The 21,464-nt window shown below is 36.4% G+C and overlaps 3 protein-coding genes and 1 long non-coding RNA gene across 5 annotated transcripts; 2 read left to right on the top strand and 2 right to left on the bottom strand.

Annotated features, from left to right (window-relative positions):
- Positions 1 to 2,482: 2,482 nt before the first annotated feature.
- Positions 2,483 to 6,834, top strand: LOC144552212 (serine carboxypeptidase-like 45). The gene is made up of 10 exons (XM_078300359.1): positions 2,483 to 2,798; positions 2,933 to 3,034; positions 3,229 to 3,324; positions 3,906 to 3,998; positions 4,674 to 4,753; positions 5,063 to 5,344; positions 5,567 to 5,691; positions 5,766 to 5,858; positions 6,054 to 6,171; positions 6,562 to 6,834. The coding sequence occupies exons 1-10, from the start codon at positions 2,528 to 2,530 to the stop codon at positions 6,712 to 6,714; spliced, it is 1,413 nt and encodes a 470-aa protein (XP_078156485.1). The 5' UTR covers positions 2,483 to 2,527; the 3' UTR covers positions 6,715 to 6,834.
- An 878-nt stretch (positions 6,835 to 7,712) lies between these two features.
- LOC144552216 (chaperone protein ClpC1, chloroplastic) lies at positions 7,713 to 15,750 on the bottom strand. Of its 2 annotated transcripts, none has more exons than XM_078300363.1 (11): positions 15,366 to 15,750; positions 14,349 to 14,650; positions 13,429 to 13,690; positions 12,687 to 12,802; positions 12,160 to 12,282; positions 11,038 to 11,223; positions 10,568 to 10,783; positions 9,825 to 10,042; positions 9,512 to 9,587; positions 9,252 to 9,341; positions 7,713 to 9,148 (listed from the first exon to the last, which is right to left on the bottom strand). In XM_078300363.1, exons 2-11 carry the CDS (start codon positions 14,628 to 14,630, stop codon positions 7,961 to 7,963), a joined length of 2,757 nt encoding a protein of 918 aa, XP_078156489.1. In that variant the 5' UTR covers positions 14,631 to 14,650; positions 15,366 to 15,750; the 3' UTR covers positions 7,713 to 7,960. The 2 variants fall into 2 exon arrangements, with proteins under 2 accessions (XP_078156489.1, XP_078156490.1); XM_078300364.1 differs by lacking the exon at positions 15,366 to 15,750 and adding an exon at positions 15,308 to 15,355.
- Positions 11,230 to 12,140, top strand: LOC144552218 (uncharacterized). Its single transcript, XR_013510970.1, has 2 exons — positions 11,230 to 11,712; positions 11,769 to 12,140. It is a non-coding gene; the product is annotated as an uncharacterized LOC144552218 (long non-coding RNA).
- Positions 15,751 to 16,840: 1,090 nt separating the features above from the next.
- On the bottom strand, positions 16,841 to 21,115 carry LOC144552219 (RING/U-box superfamily protein). Its single transcript, XM_078300365.1, has 9 exons — positions 20,845 to 21,115; positions 20,364 to 20,410; positions 19,212 to 20,228; positions 18,715 to 18,803; positions 18,512 to 18,614; positions 18,309 to 18,413; positions 17,996 to 18,116; positions 17,380 to 17,562; positions 16,841 to 17,232 (listed from the first exon to the last, which is right to left on the bottom strand). The coding sequence occupies exons 1-9, from the start codon at positions 20,990 to 20,992 to the stop codon at positions 17,060 to 17,062; spliced, it is 1,986 nt and encodes a 661-aa protein (XP_078156491.1). The 5' UTR covers positions 20,993 to 21,115; the 3' UTR covers positions 16,841 to 17,059.
- Between the last annotated feature and the right edge of the window lie 349 nt (positions 21,116 to 21,464).

Genomic DNA, 21,464 nt, shown 5'->3' on the forward strand with positions numbered 1-21,464 from the left:
AAGAGACTCGTAAAACGTAACTAAAACCCGGTTTTGCTTTCTATTGGGAGGAGTGTCCATGGGCCCTACTAGCAGTAAGCATTGTATTCATGATGGATACCGTTATGTACCGGTGCAAATTGCATGAATCTTGAATTCAATAGAGAGAATGAAACTTCCGACCAAATCAGGTTGCAGACATCTCTGAAAACCAGTTCCCTGTTATTCAATCTCTTATTCTTGTTGCCTTGTTCATGTGGAATCTTTCTGTAGATTCTTTCATTTGCAATTGACTGTGTAGGCCAACACATGATTTAGTTTTATGGATTGACTTTGTATCCATGCACCATGGATCTTACCATAATCATCTTTATGTTCAAATTCAAAATCAAACAAAGGATTTTTCTGTTTATCAAATTATCTCTCTCTCTCTCTCTCTCATCACATAAGAGACGAACCCTGTAAATATTCCACTGGTACTTTTATGCATGAACTATATAAAGTTAGAAATGTTGGGAGAATTGGGAATTAGGACGTAATGAAGAAGGAATTCATATCACCTAAGGTAACATAATGTGACTGTTTAGATCTGGACCGTCCGATCAAAATTTGCACGAATATTAAAAGAGTCATGCAATTCACTTCGGTTCAGATTGACCTGAATTATGACCGGATAGGCCGGATCTAAACAGAAAAATTCCGTTACCTCAGAGGATGTGAGTTTACCGAGAAGAGGGGACAAACTTCTATCGCAAAGTAGCATTGAGAAAGCATTCATAATTATTTTACAGTGAATAAAAGAGCAAGGCCATAAAGCCCAATTTACATTCCAAATACTACGTTGAGGTACATGAAAAGTTGAACTTTTATAAAGAATAACAATAACATTGATGTTCTTAGAAAAAAAAAATTATGCTTAAAATCTAAACATTTTCCGAATACATACGTTTAGAGATCAAGATGACATGATGCGAACGTTAAAAGTTGTGTTTTTTAAAATTAGTATCATGTTTGATTTTGAAGTAAGAGATCGAGTAAACTTCTTATTTGACACTTAAGTTATCCAATGATGAATAAAATAAAAGCAAAATGGAATAAGAGATGAGTTAATATGTAGGAATTTACTCTACTTCTCTAGATGAATTAACTTACTTCACTTGTAAGACTTGCTATTATAAAAAAATGTTTTATTTTTTAATATCTTACTCCTCCAGATGGATCAAATATTATAACTTAAACTATCAAACGAGATATAAAATATGATGAGTAAAATGAAATGAGCAATTTAATTCTCACTAACTTTACTCCACAACTAAATATAACGTATAAGAGTTAGCTCCAGAAAAGTTAGCTTTATAAGGATGTACACGGAGGGAGGGGAATGGAGTGAAAGTAAATCGGATCTGTTCGTGACCATTGCCTGCTCCAAAATCTTGAAATTTGGAGAGAATGAAGAAAAATATAGATGAACTATGCTCAAACTTTAAAGAAAAACTCAACAATCGTTTCACCTCCAAATCAAAATACAGAGGAGGTGAAATGGCTGGCTCTTTCACGTCATTCCCTTTCTTTCTTTTTTCATTGATGACATTTCACTTTCAAATTGTGAAGCTGAAACGAGCGAGGAAAATAAAAAAAATTAATGAGTCTCACTTCTCCTACAAGTTCTTCAATATCATACTTTTAGCTTAAAATGTATTTTATTTTTTATTTATATAATACCATATATCTATAATAATATTCTTAACAATAATTTAACTCTAATTGATTGTTAAAAAACTAATAATTGCAATAATTTATTTTATGAATCTCCAATAGTAACATTCTGATTTCGTAATGACCGCTAATATCCATCCGAAAGAATAAAAAGAGAAGCATACTCTCACGGAGTCACGGTAACGGAATTCGTATCCTCTGAGATATCTCAAACTTTGCGTGACTTTATGGAAAATCCCAACCGTTTAAATACGTTCTGCACGAATATCAAAACACACATAATACTGACTCCCTACATCACTCCCAAATAGGTACTGTACACGTCGGTCACGCAAAAGTTGAGATATCTCAGAGGATACGCACTCACGGTAACGGCAGGTTGTTATGATTTTTTTTTTTAAATTATAAGAACCGAGATATCATTTCGATCCGAAATATATTTTTTCTTTGGATTGAGATATCATTTTGGTCCGAAGTATTTTTACAAATTCTATCCAACAACTATATAATTTTTTGATCAAAATATGTAAAATTGGTTCGGACCGAAATGACATCTTAATTTAAAAAAAAAAAATTAGACCAATGATATCTCGATTCTTGTAATTTTTGTAAAAATAAAAAAAAATTAAGTCGGTTTGATAAATTATTATTTTTTATTTATGGTTTGTAAAAGTGTTTCTGTTGTTATTGGGTTGCCTCGAAATTAATAAAAGAAGACAACTACTGACTGCTTTCATACAGTATACATAGCTAATATAAATGCACACGATTTATTACTCACCTCACCTCGACCACATCACTCATTATTAGCTCCTTTTCTCTTTCTTCAACCATGGCCATTTTCTTTCTCTATCACCATTCAATGGCCATGACAATGGTTATGGCTACAGTCCTGTTCAATCTTGGTCTCTCTCAAGAAACGACATCTACTTCCTCTCTACAGGACAAGATAACAGCTCTCCCGGGCCAACCAAATGTAACCTTCAACCAATTCTCAGGCTACATTTCAGTAGATGATGTGAAACAGAGATCACTCTTTTATTACTTCGCCGAGTCTGAGATCGACTCTACATCAAAACCACTTGTTCTTTGGTTAAATGGAGGTAACTAGACCCAACAAAGAAAGATGCTATCTTTATTTTTAATTGTTATGACTAATGATTAACATTTTTTTGTTTATTGACTTTTAGTCTTTAATTTCCTTTTGTCTCTCATTTGTTTCCCTTAAATATAAAAGGTCCAGGTTGTTCTTCGGTTGGGGTAGGAGCATTCTCTGAAAATGGGCCATTCAGACCAAACAGGAATAAATTGGTGAGAAACCAGTATAGTTGGAATAAAGGTATTTACAAATTTTCTTTGCTTGTAGAAAATTAAAAACAATTCTTTTTGAACCATTTCTTTGAATGTTATCTTTTTGGAAACTTATTTCCAATGACTTGAAAAGCATCAATTCAATATCACCTTTTTTTTTCTTTTTCTGGGTTTCCTTTTACGTTCGTACTCTGTTTATCCTTACTTTGAATTTAATTTCAGAAGCAAATATGTTGTACGTAGAGAGCCCAGCTGGGGTTGGATTCTCATATTCAAGCAATTCTTCAGACTATGAGGGTGTTAATGATAAAATGACAGGTGCTTACTCTTTCAAGGGTATTGGATTCATTGGAATTGGTTTGTTTTTATAATAGGCTGTTGCTTTATTGATTTTGGTGAGTCTGATTATGTTGGAGTTGTGTTAGTACCTTTTAGAAAAGGTCATAGAGATATTCTATTTATATATATGTTTAATTGTATGGGATCACTGCATTCAAAAACATCCCATTTGTTCTTTGTTTCTTTGGCAAAGATGTAACATAATTAAAAAAAAAAAAATTCCACTGTATATATGTTTGTGTCCTTGCCTGAGTGTGTATATGAAGTAAGTTCTAAATAGCGTGCTATAGTGTTTTGGGACCATAAAAGCTATGGCGCTATAGTATGCTATTCCGCGCTATAGCAGCTCTATTTGAGCATAGCGCTTTTTTTTTTAGCCATTCCGCTATGACGCGATAAATGCTATTTAAACCTTTCACTATGAACATCAATTACCTTAATACGGTGATCCCAGTGATTTCACTTGACCAATTGTTTAGAATTGTGATACTCTTGACGTAACGATATCTAAAATGCAGCATGTGTGTTTGTGTGTGTTTTTCTTTTTCAAAATCTTGAAGCTAGGGATAATTTAATGTTCTTGCAAAGGTGGTTTGCTAAATTCCCACAATACAAGGATAGAGACCTCTACATCACCGGAGAGAGCTATGCAGGTACGTCCATTATCGCTAGTTTTAGATATTTCTGTCAAAATGCTTTTACATTTTTTTAGGGAACTAAATATTGACAATTATTATAATCAATGTTGTAACTTATTGAATTTAAAACACTGAAAGTATTAATGTGTTCTTTGTCATGTAAATTGATCATGTATCAAATTTGGTATACTTTAGGAATCTTTTGCTCACTGATCAAAGTTGATTAAACCAAACTATTAGTTTTTCAAATTCTTCAATTAATGCATGATCATTTTTCAATTAATACTTCCTATTATATTATAGAAAGTATGTTTTATCATTTTTTTTTTGTTGCAGTTTACAAATAAATTTGTTGCCATTATAACATATCACAGCTTTTATATTTTTCTATATAAACTTCTAAATCTTTGGGCCTCATCAAAATATATATCCCGGAGAAAATATAAAAGCATCTCATGTGCACCTACAAGAACCATGACAAGAATTCCGGGTTCATATCATCATTGACTTTGAGTTAATACAAAAACAACACTTGACTTTTCATCTCCATTTTGATAATGGAGAGAAATGAATAAATGATGCACTTCTTTTTTCCATGTAATCTCAATTTTGAATTTCTTCAACGGTACATGATGTGAATTATAAGATTTTTGTTTTCAACTTATTTAATATACTTGTTTTTGGAAGCAGGGCATTATGTTCCACAACTTGCACAACTTATCGTTGAATTTAACAAGAAAGGAAAGCTATTTAATCTCAAGGGCATTGCTGTAAGTCTCAACAAAACCAATCTTTCTTTCCTTTCTCAGGAATACTTCATCTCCTGATATTGAACTTGTGTATATACCTGAAAATTCTTATGGTTGCTTAGCCACTCCTGATATTGAACTTTCTAATATTTTAATTCATGACATAACTGTCGTATTCCCAAGAGAAGTAATATTTGAAGCTAATCACCTTAACCAACATTTAAATGATATCCCAAGTCAACCGATATCATTATTTCTCAATTGTTTAACTGGTCATTAATTTTGCTGTATGTTTTATTTTTGACTTTTTTTTATTTCCGGCAATAAAAGTTGGGCAACCCAGTGCTTGAATTCGCAACAGACTTCAACTCAAGAGCGGAATTCTTTTGGTCCCATGGGCTTATATCAGACTCAACTTACAGGATTTTTACTTCTGTGTGCAACTACTCGCGATATGTGAGTGAGTACTACAGAGGCTCCCTGAGCCCTGTTTGTGAACGGGTAATGAACCAAGTGACGAAAGAAACAAGTCGTTTCGTAGATAAGTACGACGTTACCCTTGATGTGTGCCTCTCTTCAGTTCTTTCCCAATCCAAAATCCTTAGCCTTGAAGTGAGTGTTACAAATTTTCTTGGTATTACATCACATTAAATAATTCAACTAAAACATGTTACAAACTTTAACAAATGAACAGCTAGCAAAAACTAACATTTTAAGAATTTAAAATTTTAGATGAATATCCACAAGTTATCATATTAATCTATTAACAAAAAAAAAAAAAAAGATGTGCAGAAACTCAAAGTGATCTTGGTATCTTGCTGTGTTTTGATGTAGCATGTAGGTGAGAGGATTGATGTGTGCATAGAGGACGAAACTGCAAGATATCTCAACCGAAAGGACGTACAAGATGCCATGCATGCACAGCTCAATGGGGTGACAAAATGGGATGTTTGTAGCAGGTACTTGTTGCCAAAAATGGTTTAATTTATGCACCAGTAAGTGCAGATGTCACAAATGTCTCCCTTCATTTCAGTGTTTTAGATTATGAGGTTCTTAACTTGCAAATACCAACGATCTCAGTTGTCGGCTCGCTTGTCAACTCTGGCATCTCTGTTTTAGTTTACAGGTAATGTATCAATTAAGTTGATTTATTTATTTTAAAAAAAAAGGAAAATAAATTCTATGGTGAATCTGTTTAAGAGCATTATTTAATAAAATTATAGGCCCATACCAGTTTAAAGTAATGGCCGAACCTAATTGGTTATCTTACAAGTTTTTTTTTTGGGGTCTAAACTAGCTGTATAATTTATTTCTCATGCAGTGGTGATCAAGACTCAGTCATACCTTTGACCGGTAGCAGATCTTTAGTGCACAATTTAGCCAAACAAATGGGCCTGAAAACTACAGTTCCTTACAGGGTTTGGTTTGCTGGTACACAGGTATTTCCTATTTAAAGAAGGATTTCTTTCATGCAAGGCGTGACCGAAGTTAACCAATATTTATACATACTCCATAGCAACAAGTAACATGGGCAAGCATTTTGGATATTACATATCAAAACTCCGCTTTCAGTTTTCAAAACTCAAGCCATGAGTTGAGTTGTGTGATTACTGATTACACTCTGAAACCTTAAGATATGCTTTGTTAAATAAGAATTGAAAACATATTAAACAAACCTATTCTACCCCATTCCGTTACAATTCTTTCAAGAATTATCTAATTGTCCCCCACTTTGCAAATAGTTTTTTTCTTACTGAACTTATTTTAATGAATGTAATATCCAATACAAAGTTTTGTTTAATTGGTTGGTCTTTTATTAAATTATGAAGGTAGGAGGATGGACTCAAGTGTATGGGGATAGGCTTACTTTTGCAACAATAAGAGGAGCTTCACACGAAGCTCCATTCTCTCAACCACAGAGGTCCCTAGTGCTCTTTGCTTCCTTCCTAGTAGGCAAACCTCTACCTCAGACCTTTGAATGATAGTAGTCTTTATATTAAGGATATTACATGTCACATAGCAGCATTTTGTTAATATGACTAGTCTTAGAGTTGTTTGTAGAAGACTGTTTTGTTAATGTGAGGAAAAAAAATGTGTTTCTGGAGTTATTCTTTGTTTTAACAAGTAAAACTGTATTCCAATCCATTAATAGTGCAATATAGGGCTGCAAACAAATCGAACCGAATCAAACTTACTCCAGTTTGAATTTGATTTAAATTAATTTCAAATTAAGTTTGGTTTGAATTAATTTCAAATCGAATTTTTTACAAACTCAATTTTAAATCTTTTACGTACTTTTTTACAAGAAAGAGTGATCGTAGTCACCGAAAGCAAGAGGTAAAAGTTGTCTAGAGTTTTAGAACTGAGAACGAGAGATACGACTTACAAGTTATGACTTATGATTAGACAGCCTTATATTTTAACTTTTAAGTCATCAGCGAACATAAATCATCAGCGGAAATCAATGGTTCACGTTACTTTGAATTTCGAACTAGAATAGTTTGCAAACTTATTTCGAGCAAACCAGGTTCAGTTTGAATTTGATTTGAATTAATTTCAAACTATTTCTAATCAAAGTTTTTACGAACTTTTCGAATCAAACTCGAATCGAATAACGATCTACCAAACTTTTGTACAGCCCTAGTGCAGTAGCACATGCATTAATTTCAATAAAAAAAATTCGAACAAATATTAACTACGTACAATTTTCACACACGACTCCGTATATTTGACAGATGAACCAAGGCTAAATGCCTGACAAAAAATTCAAATGCCATACCTTTAAAAGAAAAGGAAAAATACGAAGAAATATAATGCTACAACCTCAGAAAAAGAAAAAAAAAATATTAGATCTGGATCCAAGTCTCTCTAAACCAAAACCAGCCACAGATTCAGAACAAATTCCCAACGCCAATAGTTCTCGACCAACTTATACGGACTTGTACTAGATAAAAATTCTGAAACACTCCGTTTAAAGTTCTTTTCATAAACCCTCAGTCTTCCAATTTAACACAGAGAGATGCGACACTGAACATTTGATGATACAGTTTGATATAATGCTATCATGAGCTAACTTCCAGCTATATATTTAATACACCTTACACCAAGTCCCTAGAGTCCAAGCACTTCATCACCAAGACCAAACAATACTAGGAAAGGATAAAGAAAATATTAAATATAAAAGAAGAAAAAGATAACTAGCTACTGAAAACCATACAATGAAGTCAATCACACGGGCACAGCTGGCGGGGCGACGGCCTCCTTGGCAGCACCACCACTCTCACCACTCAAGACTACAACTTTCCCATCCAAGTCTACATCAACAATCGCCGAGTCCCCTTCCTTGACCTCACCAGCAAGCATCTTTTCGGCAAGGCTGTCCTCGAGCAGCCGCATTATGGCACGTCTGAGCGGCCTGGCACCATAGCTTGGGTTGTACCCTTCATCCACCACCCGATCCCTAAACCTCTCTGTCACTTGCAAGTCTATTTCTTTCTTCTTCAACCGATCAAACACCTCCTTCAACATTATATCAGCAATCTCCTTCACTTCGAGCTTGGTTAGTTGCCTGAACACAATCATCTCGTCGAGCCTGTTCAGGAACTCAGGTCTGAAGTATTGTTTTAGTTCCTCAGTGACAAGGCTCTTGATGCGGTTGTAGCTGCTGTCTTTCTCGTCAGACTCCTGGTCAAACCCAATTTTGCGGCCGCCTTTCTCAATCACGCTGCTACCAACGTTGGACGTCATGATGAGCAGGGTGTTTTTGAAATCAACGGTTCTGCCCTTGCTGTCGGTTAACCTCCCATCTTCAAGGATTTGGAGCATCATGTTGAACACATCAGGGTGTGCCTTCTCGATCTCATCAAAGAGTACCACAGTGTACGGTCTACGTCGAACCGCCTCAGTAAGCTGGCCACCCTCAGTGTACCCAACATAACCAGGTGGGGACCCGATAAGCTTGGATACAGTGTGACGCTCCATGAACTCACTCATGTCCAGGCGAATCATGGCCTCCTCAGAACCGAAGTAGTAGGTGGCAAGAGCCTTGGCAAGCTCAGACTTGCCCACACCAGTGGGACCTGAAAAGATGAAGCTAGCAATTGGCCGGTTGGGGTTCTTGAGGCCAACCCTGGCACGGCGGATTGCACGGCTGATGGCCTTGACAGCCTCGTCCTGGCCAATGATGCGGGTGTGGAGGGTCTCCTCCATTTTCAAGAGGCGGTTTGATTCGTCAGATGAAACCTTCTCAACTGGGATGCCAGTCCAGGATGAGACAATGTGTTGGATGTCAGCCTCAGTGACAACTGGACCAGATTCGCCAGTTTCACTCTCAGCCTTGCTCTCCTCCTTGCCCTTGTCAATCATGGATACAATCTTAGCCTTTAGTTCCATCTCACGGTCTCTCAGCTCTCCAGCCTGGTAGAATTGTAAATGCAAAATAATGCTGGTAATCAGCAACTGTAGTGGTTAAATTAATTTAATAGTAATTATGACGACAAAAAGGTATATAAAAATGTACTTTCTCAAAATCTTGGCCTCGAACTGCTTCATTCTTCTCCTTGGTAATCCCGCGGAGTTCCTTGTCAAGTTCCCTAGCCTCCTCCGGAAGCTGTCATGACAAAAGAGCATTCACAAATACTGTTTTAATTCCTGAGACATGAATGTGCCTCAAGTACCTTAAAACTCCATTGTACTTGATCATATATTAATTATGTATTTCTACTGCACAGTACTTCAGCCATAATGATAAAGAGAGTATTAATAAGATAACATGTATACCTGAGCATGGCGAAGCCTGACACGAGAACCAGCTTCATCAACCAAGTCAATTGCTTTATCAGGGAGGAAACGATCACTGCATATCCAGACATATTCAAGTTAAAATGTTAAATATCTTGTGCAAAAGAAAATTGCTAAATTTTCTGACAAAATATTAAAATCAAAGAAAAAAGTTGCAATATTGTTTGGTATCAGTATGAAAGACCGAGTATGTTCTTAATTGTATTAACTAAATATAAGTGCAATAACTAAACCCCTAAAGGAACATAAAAGGTACAAACAAGACAAAAGGATAATACATCAAGTAACTTGCCTGATATACTGGTATGACAGGTTTGCGGCAGCTTTTAAAGCCTCATCAGTGTAGCGGAGCTTGTGATGAATCTCATACCTCTCACGAAGGCCCTTCAGGATTTCTATTGTTTCATCGACAGTAGGTTCAGGTACCTTAACAGGCTGGAACCTTCTCTCAAGTGCTGGGTCCTTTTCTATGTGCTTCCTGTATTCGTCTAGTGTTGTTGCACCAATGCACTACGATTTTTTAAAACAAAACAGCAAATGGAAAAGATTATTAATAGCAGATATCTCTACAAAACAGAAGTATCCTTGCAGCACTCCAAGGCCTATTGACTTTTAACAAATAGCCAACCTACAACTCCCCACTGCTTATATGTACAAGGGCATGCATAAATAAATTCATCATTTTAAATATCATCAAAATAAATACCGAGTCCTTTTTTATATATATGTTCTCTAGCTCGATAAAAAATTTCTTATCCTACACCTAAAATCTGATAAGAAGACTGTTAGAAATTGTAGGCTCGAACAGGAAATACTGAGTAATGGCATGCACCACTTGAAACCTAAAATCTAGCAAACCGAAAGGATCCTGACACGACTGCAAAGCATGGCAAATCCTATTGCAACAACTAGCTTCTCATTTCTTGAAAAGACATCTAAATTATCCTCAAGGGAGAATTATGGGTTGTTTAGTTATAAATGGATGGTGAGGATTAATTATTCCTTCAAAAAAATAAAAACAGAAATATTTAGTACCTGAAGTTCACCTCTGGCAAGAGCAGGCTTCAAGATATTGGCAGCATCAATGGCACCCTCTGCAGCACCTGCTCCAATAAGCGTGTGAACCTCATCAATGAAGAGGATGATGTCATCACTCTGCTTAATTTCCTCCATAAGCTTCTTAAGCCTCTCCTCAAACTCTCCCCTGTATTTTGTCCCCGCCACAAGCAGTCCCATGTCAAGTGTTATTACCTGAGGGCAGCACAAAATGAAAATGTAGTTGTTCAATATGAGTCATTAACTTCACAGAATAATACTTCTGGACACATGCTGCATGCAAATAAGCTGAGAAACACGTACAAAAATCATACTCCATTGCACATATGCATGGTATTCTAATCTATGCAGAAAGACGAAAAAAGGAAGTGCAACAGCAGACATTCATGTGGTCTAAACATACAACTTCACAGAATTTGTGTCAATAGTCATTAGAAGAGAAAACTAACCTTCTTTCCTTCAATGGTTTCAGGAACATCTCCATTAGAAATACGCTGGGCAAGGCCTTCTGCAATGGCAGTCTTGCCTACACCGGGCTCGCCAATTAGGCATGGGTTGTTTTTTGTTCTTCTCCCCAGAATTTGTGTCACGCGCTCTATCTGCTCTTTCCTCCCCACCACAGGGTCTAGTTTGCCCTATTTACATGCCAAAAAAAACTATTTTGAAAAAAATGAAGATTGGGTAACATACTATTCAAATGCAAAGCTAATTTGCATAACCTAACTCAACATCACCTAAGCTAGTATTGAATAAATGGCTTCACTATTTTGGAGAAAAAGTAACATACTAGTCAAAAGTAAACATAACTTGCACAGCCTAACTATATCATCATCCCCTAAGCTACCATTGAAGAAATGACTTCACTACTTTCTTTGGAAAAAATGTAATCAACTAGAATAAATAGAATAAAGAATTAATATGCTTTGAGGGTACAAATCATTTTTCCTAATAAATAATAATATCCAACGCAAAATGCTTACAGGAGAGAAAAAAAGAAGTATCCATCAAGGAAAAAGATTTAAGATTAAATCAAAGAAATTGGAAATTATTCAAGGTAAAAAATAAAGACAAATCAAAGAAATTTAAAATCAAACTGCATTCTAAATATGCTAATACCAGTCCATGTTGTTACAAGCAAAGCAATTTAATACAGGACTCCGAAAAAAGAAGAACAGCAAAGTGAGCATGAAAGGAAGTACTTTGTATAACCTAAAAAACACGTAAAACATCTTTTGTACCCCTCACTTCAAATATGCCAAGATACTCACTTCTCAATATTTACATCCGTACAAATAAGGACAAAAGGATGAATTGAAATATGTGGGCATCTTGAAAGAAAACGGCAGGTCAAATTTAGGTACTGGACATTATAGATGCATGTATGAAGCATATCCCACTTTTCAGGGATATAAAAGGCACAACTTCCGAATTTTGTAGAAGTAAAAACATATTATTCAAAATAAAAGAAGACTTCTTACAGGAGACGCAACATTCACCAAGGTATGATCTAAGAGTTAAATGTATTGTGACACAAATGATAAAAAAAGAAAAACTTCCAGAAGAAACAATACCTCCTCAGCTAGCTTAGTGAGGTTAGTTCCATATTCCTCGAGAGTCGGTAATTTTTGCCCACTGCTTCCACCCCCTACACCAGCACCCACTGTCTCTGTGCTTTCCCCAACCATCCTTATAACCTACACGTGGAAATAAAAAAACTCAGATTTTTTCAATGCAGATATCACCATCATTGAGGGGGAACAAGTTATTTGGCACTATGGGGAAGCCACTAATTTCATTTCAGGGCAAATGTTCTCAAGAATGTTTTGGACAATTTGAAAAAATACAAATGACATATCAGGCGTCATCTGCAAATTTCTCATGAAGTGGCAACTTTTGCTTGAAAGCCTGAGAGAAAAGTAGCAGGCACCACTGAAAATATCTAAAACTATGTTGAATCTTAGTTGAGGAAGAGAAAGCATAGTCAGGGTTATCTCTCCACATCCCAAAAATATGACCAGACATTCAATGTTGAAGTTGCTCTAGTGCCTTTTGCAGATATTGCAAAAGAAGATACAAATTACATTGTAAGAAGCTTTACCTGAGTACGAACATTGCTGGGCTCAGCACCAAGGGTCTCAAGCACGCGTGCAGCCACACCCTCTCCCTCTCGCAACAAACCAAGGAGCAAGTGCTCTGATCCTATGTAGTTGTGGCCTGAAATTATAAAATTACACTTTCAGTAGATGTAAATCACAAAACATTGGCATACAAGTAGCAATTTTTATTTTGAAAAAGAAAGGAGCATTGCACAAATAGTTCATAAATACAACAAAACTAACAATTTATCATTTTTTATCTGTTAAAATTTCATGATATCTTCATCTCAGATCAGAAAAAAAAAAGAGAAAATGGTCTCGTAAAAAAAAGATTGCATAAAACATGAGTAAAAAACCCAAAAAGAAAATTCAAATAGGTTGTTTTTGTAAAACTTTTATCTCAATTTACGATAGCAAAAATGACACAAAGGGATAATATGTCAAAGGACCAAAATGGGAATTTTAGAGTTCAGGAATACGAGAGGGGAAACTACAATAACCCTATCATGTTTTTTTATATATACGCCATAGAACACTTGTTAGATTAAGTAACACAAATTCCTGAATAAGTAGCTTTTAATGCCATTAACTCAAAATGAACAGAGTAAAGTTTAATTGGTAGAACTTACAAAACAAAAAAGAAATATCACAAAGGTTGACGACAATCCATTTTTGGGTTTCCTCCAACTAAAATAAATTCCAAAATAAATCATAATCAAAATAAAAAATGTAGAAGAAACATACTAAGTTGACGGGCTTCCTCCAAAGCGAGCTCCAAAACTCGCTTAGCACGTGGAGTGAAGGGGATCTCAACAGCCACAAATCCACTGCCTCTGCCAATAATCTTCTCTACCTCTACACGTGCATCTTTTAGGTTTATACCCATAGACTTCAGCACTTTTGCGGCTATGCCTGTTCCCTCTCCTATCAACCCCAACAGAAGCTGCTCTGTCCCCACAAAATTGTGGCCCAACCGTCTCGCCTCTTCTTGTGCCAACATTATAACCTTTCAGAGATAAAAAAAAAAAAGCTACATCAAGGAAGTTGTTTTAATGATCATATAAAGTTACTATAAGAAATAGTTTTCAATTTAAAATAAATAAATATGATTTCTTAAAAATCAGAAAGCATATTGAAAAAAGAAGAATTTAATTTCAGAAATTAGGAGTTACTTCTAGATATTTTTTTTTTATTATCAAATAATTATGTCTAGCTACCATAATAAAAAATCATCCAAGCAAATGAAAGCATTTTCCTTACTAGGTACTCTTTTCTTCAATCAGAAAACTATTCCCGCAAATTAAGGCAAGTATTATATTTCAGAAATTAGGAGTTACTTTTAGAAATATATTTTTTTTTATTATCAACTAATTATTTTAAGCTACATAATCAAATAGCATCCTTGTAAATAAAAGCATTTTCCATTCCAGCTTACAAGGGAACTTTTCTCAATCAGAAAACTATTCCTGCAAATTAAGGTAAGTATTAGCTTTCAAAATAATTAAGATTCTTGAATAGAAAAGCTTTTCATGTCAAGAATGATCTGATGATCAATTTTCAATTAAAAAATATGGCGACTTTAACATTTCTAAGCAGTTCGTGGCGGGACGTTTGTTACAAAACAAAGCAGTTGTGCTGTTCTAATAAAAACAACAGTGAATCACCTTGATAGCCTTCTCAGTGAACCGTTCAAACATGGCCTTGACAGCAACCCTTCTGGTCTGCTTACGGACTGGACGCATTGCCTGACCTGGTAAGATGGATCCGGTACCAAAGAAGGAAGTATGTGGAACTCGGGTTCCAGAAAATCTAAGAGAAGGGGAGCGGACTTGTAATGTGCTCATTGTAACTCTGGAAATAGCACGGGTCCTGGCCGACCGGCGAAACTGCGCCCGGCTGCCATGCAGAGTTGGTAACACTGCCGACTGTACCAATGAACCCGCCATAGTTTGAATATTTTATACACCTGCTGATTTCAGAGAGAGCAAGAGAGAGGGGGGGTTACACAATACCATCATAATGGTTCTAGAATCAATGCAAGAAATGTGTAGTAAGACACACTAGATCTAAATAGTGTATCACTTTATTTAATCTGAGAAAAAAATGAATAAACATGATTGAATGTTGCATTTTCTTCTATATTTCGGAGGGGGGGGGGGGAAACAAATAATAATGTAAGAACAACAAAAGTATTGGAAACATCACTGTGTTAAATGCGCGACCAGTTCCTATAGACATGTTAATCTTCACTCCACAGAATGCATACAAAATACTATATCTAGTTCAGTTAGGTATTTTATAAGATAATCAAGAGGTATCAAATTACCGAATGACAGTACCGGGAGAAAGCAAATACTGAACTTATTGCAATTAGTTTAATCAATATTTACAAGATGTCTATATTCACATCACAGCCTAAATCATCCAATTTGAGAGTTATTCTCAGAAGTATTGGTAAGTAATCAGAAAAAAAAATTGAAAATCCATTGTCCCCCCATTTCTTTCCACAAATCAACAACTAAGAGGACTCGCAAGTGCTTCACTCAACTCACATATTGACACTCCTAATATTTTGTCTCTATGTTAATCAATCGTCTAAAAGAAAACCGAGAAATCACTAAACCTAGATAGTAATTAGTAACTAAGCAGCTATAAATTCAAAAAGGAGATGGATCGGATACCTCCCAAGAGGAGCCAACCCCTAGAGATGACGAAAAACGCCAAACAGGTTCGGTGGGGAGAGAGTGAGGGAAAGGGGGAAGAGAGGGGAGGTGGGTCGCAACGGGGAGGCGTGGGGAAGAGGCTAAGTAGGTATATAAAGAGAAAGAAAGAGGAAAAGGATAAGATGAGTCGGAGACGATACGCAAATGGGCCGACTTATTATAATAAATATGCAATAATTCAAGTCTTAGACTTGGCGGCGACCTCGATATTTTTTACCTGTTTCCGCCTTATTGTTCGGCTATCGCCTGGCCACGCTTCTGCTCACCTCTCGTTTTGTATGCTAACAGTAACAGCTTAAGGCTTGGACCAGGGCCAATTTGATCTGGTCTGTTTTTTGGGCTCGATCCATTTGCCTTGAACACGCTACTGCTCATGTTCGTTTCTATGCCACCGCGCCAACCAAAAGCGAATAGGACAAATTAATCGGTGTCTCAAGTCGTACTGCTCCGATTCGACTCGTAATGACTGACAAAACATAGTCAAAGTGTGTTATCATTTTGGATTTGACAAGATGAAATACGTAAATGCAGCGAAGCAGCTATGTATTCTTACATGCGGGAAATCCCCCATACTTGCATCCGAGAAACGCGGGGTAAATTAGCTCAACAGTATTTATATATACAAATCACAACGTAGACTAAGAATTCGGTTATTTAGTACATTTAATTTATTTTCCTTGTGAAAAGGGTTGGAATTAATCTTTATTGGAATGATATCGATTTTTTACCCTACTGTTACATTCCAAAATAACTCGAAACCTATTAACACCTCAAAGAGTTGTGACGACCGCATTTTCTTTCTTTTTTGGACGACAGAAAACTTAGTTTATTTAGAGCATCTATATCATTGAAACTTTTAGAGTTTCTAATCTGATGTGGCAGTTTCTAAACTAGTTTCAGAAATGCAACTTTTGGAGTTTCTAATCTGATGTGGCAGTTTCTAAACTAGTTATTTAGCAACTTTGCTCAAAAGTTTCTTAATAAAAAATCGTTTATAAACTCTGACGTGACCAAATAATTCGCTGAAATTCTTTTCTCATGTAATTTATTTGCTGATGTGGCAATTAAGAAACTCTAAATTTTAGTTTTAGAGATGTGGGGTTTAGAAACTTTTAGAGACAATTTCTAAATATTAGTTAACAGTTATTTAAAAATTCCAAGAGTTTCAAGGATGTAGATGCTCTTATAATCCTATATTGAAATGTTGATCATGCTCATCAATAGTATAGTACTTAGTTTGCACATTTGTCATATGAAAAAAATACCATAGTACTAGTTTGTTTATAATCCTATATTGAAATGTTGACAATTAATGATATTCATGCTAATCAATAGCATTGGATTGGTTTGCACATTTGTCACATGAAAAGGTACCACCATAAATTGTTTAACCGTGAGGGAAATGAAAAAGTTATTCACGACAAAAAAAAAAATATAGTCAGAAAAATTATTGGCCGGAAAAGAGCAATCTACATGGAAACACGAGCAACGCACAGCTACAGCTGCAGTACCATCTCAGTTGCACAAGTAAAGAGCAATCGCAACAAACCAAAAGCAAAAGAGACCAACAGACTTGCAAAAGCAGAATCATGATTATTCTCTACACATACACAAACAGATCCACAAGCACAGAGAAATAACATAAGCTGGGATCAATAGCGGCGCCCACCTGAGGTGGAGAGCAGAACTCTGCTGGGCTTCTTCCCCTTTTTCCCAATTCCGATTCCATTTCCATCTGTGTTTGTTCTGCTTGTCTCATGCCTTTCAGGTGCTCTTGCAGTCGCTATTATGTTTGCAAATGACAGTGTGCTTGCTGCTGTTGGACCTAAAAAAGCACAAATGAATAGCCATTTAATATTATAAAGCAATTCAAATTTACCTTGTAAACAGAAATCCTAACGCACTCAAATCATGAATATGCAAAATCAAGACTCAGAAAGCCAAGTAGAACAAATTACAAGTAAAATAGTACCTTGAAGGGTAGAAGGGCCGGTTGTTGTGCTGTTGTTAATTCTCAATGAAGCAACACCTGGTTCGGGTTTCAGAGAAGGAGAATCGTGTCCTGATGCAAAACCAAGTCTGGCGACATCAGAAAACAGCTTCCTCTCTCCAGTTGTTGGTGGGCTAGTTGATGCAGCAGGGCTGTTTCCCAGAGCTTTAGACAAATGGAAAATAAAATTACCACAATTGGTAGGAAGAATTAAACCGTGATATCCATTCTTCAAATGTATAGAGAGCAAATTACACAGGCTGTAAGCACCAGCTATAACCCACATTGATTGGTACAAAAGTTTGAAATTTCTCGTGGCACTCTAGCGATGTAATGTATATCACTTTGGGCTCCCACCGTCATTTTCCATTTAAATACTAGATGAAAACATCAAATAATGCTAATTCTAAAGAAATTCTCCTGGCATTTTATACAACTCATTCCACGCTATCTGTCCATAATTTTGACTAAACATGACAGTTGGGGCCAAATAACAAAATTAAAATGTGTCCAGGGAACAAATGAAAGCCAGGTTATGCATTTTGGACCATCTGAATAAATAGCCTCTTATCATGGCAGACACTCAACAAAAATGTACCTTCAAAGTCATCCAAAGAGAAAGCGACATCCTTGGGGGAGTATGAATAATGCCTGGGATCAGGTGCAACCCCACCTTCAATTGCTGCAGCGATCTCTGCTTTTACTTTCTCCTTTTCTTCCTTAACATTTGAAAATTACAGAAAAAAAGTTTTCTTTATTTTCATTACTTTTTCTCAGGTAAACCTCCCAAGTATAGGTTAACTGAGGTGGCGGTATACATTTTATGTTCGAAATTCAATGAAATCCCCTAAAATTAGAGCTATCATTTTGGCGCAATTAACAGATATCTTAGAAAATTAACATACGCATACCTTCTTAGCAAGTCGCTTCCTTTGTTTCTCGCGCTTCTTGATTTCTTCCATGAATGGTGATAGTGAATAAGGCGGTAATAAACCTCCCAAATCAATTTCACATAGCTGAAAAGGTTCAAGAAAGTACATGAAGGATTTCTCTTGCTATATAAATAACAAAGTAAAAAAAAAAAAAAAACTTAAACCTTAAACAAGAAAGGCACCTGGAATGTAGTAGTTAACGAGAAGTGGCTCAAGAACCGATACCGCTTTCTCATTTCTTGGGACTGGGTCACTGTCTCCAGCTCCAATATCTTCCCACTTATCCTACACGAGACAAAAAAAAGGTATAAAAATTGTTTGCATAAAAATTATTTTAATATGGAATGCTTAGAGATTATTTAATAGATCTTTTTAATGAAGTGACCTCGGGGGAAGCATATCATAGCTCCTATAGTGGTGAAGAAGACACTTCATGTTGACAGAATGGAGAATTAGAAGCTGACCATCAGCAGACTACAATAACAAAAAGAATGATAAGAAAAAAACTTTAATTTAATTAACTCTGGCCATGTAGTCTTAGTGTCGTATAAGGGCTAGGACTGCATGGGATATTGACAGGCATGTATGAAGGCATGCAATAGTTATAAAAAACAACTGTTGTGAGGATGTATTGGTTGGATACAGTCGAGAAAACTGCCTCACACTTCCATAACATATTAGCCATGAACAAACAAGAATATACGAACAATTGCTGAGGCTGCATCGTACCAGAACATAACCTCAAAATCAGTTCGAGCTCCTTAAGTGGTATAATCAGATCAGATCCAAAACTATATTTTTATTAGATTTTTATGTGTGGCAGTTTACTTGCTTCATAGTTATACTAATAGCATGATACATGTACAGCGAGAGAAAAAAGACCTGGTAAAATGTGTATGAATCGCCTTCTTTCTCATCCAAACCTTTCTCAGAGCTTTCCCCTACAGTACTATCTATCAGGGCCTCACTTTTGGGAGGAGAGAGACTATTTTTCAAGGGAGGGCTGGTACCAGTCCTTGAACTGGTAGCACAGTTTCTATACTCCGTCCAATACTTCCTTCTCTCCTCCAAATGCTCAACTGCATCTAAAACATAGGGCACCTTCTCCAAGTCATCCACCATTCCAGAACCCGCCCTTTGTAACCAATCCGTCAGATCGTTCTTTGCCTCTTGTACCGAAATATCTACATCACTTGTCAACACAAACTTAGCGAAAGTGTCACTCACCACATCTTCCTCTAGACCAACAGGGTTATTTTCAAATTTTCCAGTCTTTAGGTTTGGAAAGAGAGATACCTTTGACCGGGTCAATAGAGCGAATGTCACCACGTCGCCAACAGACAACTGCTTGACATTTTCAATTACAAGGGTATAAAGATCTTTTGTAGATATCATCATGAAGCACAAGGGGCACCTCTTGTATATTTCTCCTTTACGGTTTTCTGTCCCATTTTCAAAGTATTGTAAAATGCATGGGAAACAGTAGATGTGGCCACAAGAGGTAATTTGGGGACAGAGAGGGGCCTCCAAACAAATTGGGCACTGTACTGGAACGGCAGTACGATGCTTCACACAGATTATATCTTCCCACTGGAGCATTTTATCAGGGTCCATTGATGCAATTTCATAGTTTCCTGTGTCTAAAACAGTAAATCTGTAATTTGCCTGAAGGAAGAGGTCCTTGTTGTACGGTTGTATCTTTCTCGGCCTTCTCTGAGGAGGGGGTGCACGTGAGCCCCGTGTCGCAGAACGATTTATCGGGTCATAGGAGAAATTCAGGAGGTAATTTGCATTTACACCCTGATTTCTCCTGGAATTTGGTTGGATCCCATTGGTTTGGTTCTGAAGATTCTCTGAAACAGCAGAAGAATTTCCTATTGGCACTGAAAATCCAACTACCTGAAAGAGATATTGGTTTTAAATTTTAATAAAAGAACAAGAGGATCTGTCCAGGTAGCTACATATCAAAAGAAAAAGAATCAATCCTGTACCAAACTAGAACGTAATAGCAGGTTAAAAAGAATAAGAGATTACCGTTTGGGAAGGATTGAGAGAATCTCCTGTAGATGCAATTGCTGATTCTACAAAAAGCAACGAAGTAGGGGAATAATAAGAAAGAAAGGAGAGGTAGAGTAATTAATTAGCACTTTTAACCAAAGGTTACAAAAGTGACAGGCTAATTAAGTTGAAGTGGTGTTGTTTAAGAGGTGTGATGGCATCATGCTATTTATTTCCTTTTAAGATAATAAACATATATTGTAAAAAAAAACCAGCTATTACACTGAGGTATTAAAAATTACTCTCTAATTAGCCAATATTAAGATTATCAAGTCTTTAATGAACAACTTGGAAACAATAATAGCGCGAAGAAGTTCCTAACCCTAAAACTAATGATTCAGTCAAAAAGGAATTTAACCCTGGCTACACCACTTGAAAGTAAATTAGGCCTAACCCAATCGTCTAAGAAACCTGATAAAAACTGATAAGAGCGCCGGCCGAAACACGAAATACGCACCTGGTGTTCGCGGATTAGAGACTGCGCGGCCTCTCTGCGGGGGTGGGGAAAGCTGAGCAACGCCATGGTTGGAGCTAGGGTTTTCTTTTTCAACAAAATGGTTAGATGATGCGTCGGATCCTTGCGACTCTATGGGCGAGATGGACATGAACTTTCGCGAGAGAAAGGAGGTATGGTGTGTTCGCTTCGCTGCTGAATCCGACCGGCGTAGGGAGGTGGATCATTTATAGACTTCGGTTTGTCACGGACCTGGTCCACTGACGTACAGAATAGAATGTAGAACGATTTTAACTCTTCGTCCGGTTAGGAACGAACACAATTCAGACGGTCTTTTCCTCTGGAAGGGGCACTACGCCGAGGTAGGGGTGGTAAAAAAAACCTTTTAATTCAGAATTAATGATTTCAAGTTGAAGTCTAATTTGCTCATTAGTTCATGAACTAGTTCAGTTAGACATCAATTTGTGAATTTATATAAATTCGTGTGTATTTTATATTATTCAGTTCAGTCCAACTTAGTTAAGCGAGTTCAAAAACTTTGTAGAATTTTTTTTTTTCTTAAAATAAAGTGATCCAGCGAGCTAGTTCATGAGCTATATCAAATTTATTTTTTTCTTAAAATA

The sequence above is a fragment of the Carex rostrata genome, chromosome 3 (genome assembly GCF_964058835.1).
Source record: "Carex rostrata chromosome 3, lpCarRost1.2, whole genome shotgun sequence".
Taxonomy (NCBI): Eukaryota; Viridiplantae; Streptophyta; class Magnoliopsida; order Poales; family Cyperaceae; genus Carex; species Carex rostrata.